The sequence below is a fragment of the Cebus imitator genome, unplaced genomic scaffold, assembly GCF_001604975.1.
Source record: "Cebus imitator isolate Cc_AM_T3 unplaced genomic scaffold, Cebus_imitator-1.0 Scaffold449, whole genome shotgun sequence".
Taxonomy (NCBI): Eukaryota; Metazoa; Chordata; class Mammalia; order Primates; family Cebidae; genus Cebus; species Cebus imitator.
The window spans coordinates 2327891-2333168 of NW_016107764.1; the positions used below are offsets into that span (position 1 = coordinate 2327891).

General features: G+C 64.1%; 1 protein-coding gene across 4 annotated transcripts; it reads right to left on the reverse strand.

Moving 5' to 3' along the window:
* Window positions 1-207: 207 nt before the first annotated feature.
* On the reverse strand, window positions 208-4940 carry GFUS (GDP-L-fucose synthase). 4 transcript variants are annotated; one of them, XM_017511544.2, is made up of 11 exons: window positions 4835-4940; window positions 3962-4118; window positions 3507-3621; window positions 2271-2399; window positions 2110-2183; window positions 1806-1939; window positions 1648-1712; window positions 1231-1297; window positions 1004-1083; window positions 729-828; window positions 208-559 (listed from the first exon to the last, which is right to left on the reverse strand). In XM_017511544.2, the coding sequence occupies exons 2-11, from the start codon at window positions 4105-4107 to the stop codon at window positions 504-506; spliced, it is 966 nt and encodes a 321-aa protein (XP_017367033.1). In that variant the 5' UTR covers window positions 4108-4118; window positions 4835-4940; the 3' UTR covers window positions 208-503. The 4 variants fall into 4 exon arrangements, with proteins under 4 accessions (XP_017367033.1, XP_017367035.1, XP_017367034.1 ...); XM_017511546.2 differs by having other exon boundaries at window positions 3507-3649; XM_017511545.2 differs by having other exon boundaries at window positions 4790-4905.
* Between the last annotated feature and the right edge of the window lie 338 nt (window positions 4941-5278).

A 5278-nucleotide genomic window follows, 5' to 3' on the forward strand; every position in this document is an offset into this window, starting at 1 on the left:
TGTCCAGCTGACAGTCTATGCCAGTATCATTGCTGCCTGCCCACATGCATGCCTTCCCAGCTCCGACCTCTGCAGCCTTTCCACCCCAGGGAGTTGCCAGCTCTCAGGGGCTGAACAGCAAGCAGGGGGACAGTGAGTCCGGGTCTGGCCAGGCCGGGGCTCAGTGCCTGATTGTGGGGGACGGCTCAGCAGAGCTGCCAAGGCCAGGCCTGTGAAAATGCACTTTATTGGCTCCCAGGGAGTGGGATGCAGGATCAGAGTGGGCACGCGCAGGGCTGGGGGCCTGTGTGGGGAGCAAAGGGCCGGGCCTGCCTGGGCCCTGGTTTCCCTGAGGACTGTCATGAATGGAGGCCCCACTGGACAGATTCCTGGAGCTGCAGAGCGGATGGAACATGGGCTCAGGTCGCTGGGTGATGCCCTCAGCTCCTGGCACGGTTGGTAGGTGGTAGCCAAGGGGCTCAGCCAACAGACGGTTTGCAGGCACCTGCTCCTGCCTTCCAGCTTCACTTCCGGGCCTGCTCGTAGTTGTCAGTGAACCATGCACAGGTCTCCTTCACCGCTGCAGAGGAGGGCAGGTGAGGGCCAAGGGCAGGGAGGGCCCGGGGCGCATGGGAGGAAGTTGGGGGAGGCGCCTCACCCCCTGCTCTGGTAGGGAACATGGGGGAGGGGGTGGGGGAAGCCACCAGGTGTGGGAGGCACCAAGTGGAGGGCTGTGGGGCGGGGCTCACCCTGCTTGAAGGGTGTGAACCGGAAGTCGGGCAGGTAGTTCCTCAGCTTGCTGTTACTAGCTGTCTTCTTAAACTGCCCATCCGACTTGGTTGTATCAAACTGGACTCTTTGTCAAGGCCACAGCGAGGGGAGCACCTCCACTCCCAGCCCCCGCAACTTGCCCTTGAACCTCTGCCATTCCCAGGGGAAGCATAGCAGAGCCCCTCCTCCTGCCAGGGTCGGTGTCCTCCCTCCAGTGTCCCACCCAACCCCCAGCGCTGGAGCCAGAGGATACGGTGACCTCCCCATGGAAGTCCATAGCTTCCGCCACTGCCTCAGCTGCCTCCTTGATGGAGACCTCATCTTCCTCGCCCACTGCAGGGAGCCACTGTGTCAGGCCTCCCGTCACTGCCACCCAACTGCCCATGAATATTCCTGCCCCCACCCTTCAGCCAGCCTCCCAGGACAGCCATGGATCCTGTCCCACCATGGAGGAAGGGGGCTGGGGGCTGTGGTGCCCACCTGAGAGGATGATGGGCTCCACCTCATTGTACTCCCGCAGGACCCAGATAACGAGCTGGGCCAGGTCCTAGAGCCAGACAGGCAGGGTCAGAGACCAGGGAGATAGCCACAGGTCCCCTCTCCCAAACACTCCTGCCGGGGAGTCCACACTCTTGTTCTTGTTTGGTGGGGGCTCAGCCTGGGGACCAGGGGTTCCTCCTTTCTCCCTCCGAGCTCAGAATGACACCAGTGACTTCTGGAAACATGAGCCTATGGGGCCTCCGTGAGGCCCAGAGATGGCTCCTCTGGGAGCTCAGCCCAGTCTCTCTCCTGGTCCCAAGCTCCCTTCTGCACCACCTCCCCTACAGACCAGCAGGGGCAAGCCCAGGGCTCACTGGGGCAGGTTCTCTGGGGAGAGCTGTGCCTTCCTTTACGCACCAGTGAGTATATGAACTGCCTCCGAGGCTTCCCTGTACCCCACACCGTCAGGGCCGAGCCGCTGCCTGCAGATTCGGGGAGGGAGCAGGTGTCAGAGGCACTGCATCACCTCCTCCCGAGCTGAGCCCGGGCACCCCCCATGGGGTGGATGCACTCACTCTTGGCCAGGTGCACCTTGTGGATGAGGCCAGGCAGCACATGGCCATCCTCGATGTTGAAGTTGTCATGGGGCCCGAAGACGTTGGTGGGGATGACAGCGGTGAACGTGCAGCCGTGCTGCTGGAAGTAGGCCCTGCGGAGGCACAGCGTCTCCTGCCCTCGTCCTGGGACTGCGATCCCACCCAACGCTGCCGCTGGCCTCTTACTGAGGCTGGCATGAAGACCCGACCAGGCTGGCCCCACCCACCCCGGGGGCCCTCTCCCCCACTCCTGGCTGGGCCTCAGCAGGACGGGTGTGAGGACCTGTTCTGCACGTCGATCATCCTCTTGGCATACGAGTACCCAAAATTGCTGCTGTGGGGCGGCCCGTTGTGGATCTGCGGGGGCGGGAGAGGCAGAGGCCGCTACTTCCAGGCTCCGCCCACAGCTCCCCGGCCCCGCCCAAACCAGGCCCCACCCCTCACCATGGTCTCATCTATGGGGTAGGTAGTCTTGTCAGGGAAGATACAAGTGGACAGGCAGGACACCACCTTGCGGGCGCCCACCTCGAAGGCCGAGTGCAGGACGTTGTCATTGATGTGCACATTTTTCCTCTGCAGGGGTGAGGTGGGACAGATCAGGCTTCCCAGGCCAGATCCTAGCCTTGGCCTTTCAGACGTGGCAATAACCCAAGCCTACTTATTTATTTATTTTTTTCTTCTTTTCCCCCTATGAGTTTCTTTTAACAGCACCAAGACTTCGGGACAAGGAGAGGCTCTTGGGCTTACAGACACCACTCCTCTACCCCACAACAAGGCTGCAGGAGGGGCTGGCTCTGCCTTCCGGGTGTGAGGAGAGAACCACACCCCCAGCTCAGGGGTGGGCCCCACCCAGGAGGCTGCAGAGGTCAGGACAGGTAGTGGAGGCTGGGAAGGAGCCCAGAGGGCCCAGTCTGGCCCTGGGCTGGGCTGGAGCTCCCACTACACGGGGAACCGGGCGGTCTGCTTCCCCCGCCAAGCCCCACTTCCCTTGCATGAAATGGACAAGGCATGGCTGCAGCATGGGGACTGTCTTGGGAGATGGGAGAGGTGGTGGCCAGGCATCCTGTTGAGAAGGCTGAGACACAGACAAGGAGCGCTCTGGGGTGACAGGCCCCTGGGCAGAATCTGGTCTGAGCCTCTGCTGACCCATGCCTCGTACAAGCCAGCTAGGGCAAGGCTGCTGCCCAGAGAGACCTGTGGGGCCAACTCTCCGGGGCACAGCTAGCCTGGGCAGGGCCCTTAACACCACGCCCCCCTTTCCCCAGGCACGGGACAAGATGCACGGAGTGCAGTTCGCACCACTGTACCCCAGAGTGTGTGGTGGGCCTGGCTCAGGGGAGCTGGGCCAGCACAGTCCTGGGAGCCAGAGGCTCTGGAGGCTCTGGGGACTCACGGGGTAGGAACCAGCTCCCATTCCTATGGTGGCTGCTGGCTTTCAGCTTCCCAATGCCACAGGTCAGCTCTATAGCTTTTATTACTGGGCCAAGTGCCCCAGGCCCACCTGCATGACCCTCTGTCCACAGCACCTCAGGGGCTGCTCCCACCAGACTGTGCCAAGCCCTGGTCCTCAGGGACTTCCTGGGGTGGGAATGTGGGCCTGTGAGAGTGGGAAGCCGGCCAGGAAGTTCCCAGAACCTGGGATCCTGGTTTCCAGCGATTGCTGGGGCCACCCTCACTTACCCAGAAGTCCAAATTGTATTTGATATTCCGGAACAGGCCCCCCACCATTGCAGCAAGATGGATGACGTGCGTGGGTCGGACCTTCTCAAACAGGGTGCGGGTCTGTGCTGCATCCCTGGGGGGAGCCAGGGTGTCAGGAGGCTCTGGAGGGAACCAGCACCCCAGGGTTGGGTGCAAAGTGCAGGGACCAGGTGGGGCTATGGCAGGAGGGACAGCCAAAAGGAAGGGTGGCCCCAGGGCCTGGCTGGTGTGAGGGTGCAGGCTTCTGGGAAGAGATGGGAGGATGTTTGTCTAGGAGCACAGCCAAGCACACCAGGCCAGGCCAGCCACCTGGCAGGGAGGATCCAGACACACAGCTACTGCTAGACTCAGGAACAGGCCCAGCCTGGAGCCCTTAGTTCTGGGGTGCAGGGAGGATGGGGAGGAAGGGCTGATCCGGGGATGGGCTCTCTCACGTGAGATCGGCGTCCTTGGAGGAGACAAACACCCAGTCCTCTCCAGGAAGGCCAGCTCCATCTGCTACCACCTTCTGGATGGCTTTGCCCACCAGCCCAGAGCCCCCTGTCACTAGAATCCGCATGGACCCCTGGGGTTCACCCATGTCAGCTGCACCTGTAGTGTGTCAAATAATGGGAGGCTGAGGCCATCATACTCCCCTTTGGAGCCCCACTCTTCTGGGGCAAATGGTACAGAGTGAAGCCCTCAAGGAGGGGACGTAGTCCACTGGCAACCAGAAAGACCCAGCTGGACCGAGGCACCCCCCTCGTCGCAGTCCTGTTCCCCAGGAAGCCCTCAGGCTACAGAGCCACAGGGGTCCTGAGCTACCACTCAGCCTAGAGCAGCTGGTCCCAACCCACTGGGCCAAGAAAAAGTACATTATACTCCCCTCTGGCTGAGAAGAGGGGAGGCAGACAACTTCGGGGCTGCGGCCCCTGGCGCAGGTCGTTAACACGGCTCGCAGCCAAAGCCCGCATGCACAGGCAAGAGGCGGCGCCTGTGAGCAGCCCCAGCCCACTCCAGGCAGGCTGGTGCTGGAGAGCCCGGGAGGGCCAGATTCCTCCAGAGCAGGACAGGCCTCCGGGCGCAGCCACCCTCACGATCCTATCCTGGGAGCCGGAAACCTACTCGGGCTCCGCGGCAGGGCCCCAGGGCCAGCCCTTATGGGAGGGGTCCCTGCGCAGGCATCGCGCGGCTCCCCTGCACGCCGGGAGACCCCTACCACGGCCCCAGATCGACCCCACGCCCCTCGATCCCAGACCCCCACAGCGTTCCCTGACTCTCACGCAGCACCCACGGCCCAGACCGCAGCAGGTCCCGTGCCACCTCACCTGCGTCCCGCCCCGCCTCCGGCTTCCCAGCAGCAGCTTCCGGCCGGGTGCGCTCCGAGTTTGCGCAGCGCCAGGTGAGAGGGGGGGAGGGGGGGGCCGAGGGGCGGCGCACTCTGGGAAATGGAGTCCCGGCAACGCGCAGGCTGCTGGGACATGGAGTCCGCCGCCGCAAAGCCGCCTGGGAAGCGCAGTCCCTCCCGCCTTCCGTGCGCTGGCGGGACCCCGAGGGCAATCCGAGGCCGCGGCCTCCACAGCGGGTCCGGCGCAGGCTGGGCCGAGCCGCTGCTGGGGGCGGGAGACGAGGGCCGGAGGGCAGCGCCGCGCGGACGGCCCACGCGTCGGGGGGAGCCTCGCGGGCGCGGCATTCGCCCGACCGGGAGCAGCAGGGCCGCCTCGGAAGCCGCCCTCCGCCTAGCCGGGGCGCGGGGCTGCGCGGGGCTGCGC

What these genes read in the sequence shown, in the direction of transcription:
- GFUS (XM_017511544.2), bottom strand. Translation starts at nt 4,107, where the DNA reads ATGGGTGAACCCCAGGGGTCCATGCGGATTCTAGTGACAGGGGGCTCT. An exon ending in ATGATCGACGTGCAGAACAG is followed by an intron (nt 1,940 to 2,109) that starts GTCCTCACACCC and finishes GTGCCTCCGCAG; the next exon opens with GGCCTACTTCCAGCAGCACG. An exon ending in GGCAGTTCATATACTCACTG is followed by an intron (nt 1,298 to 1,647) that starts GTGCGTAAAGGA and finishes GTCTGGCTCTAG; the next exon opens with GACCTGGCCCAGCTCGTTAT.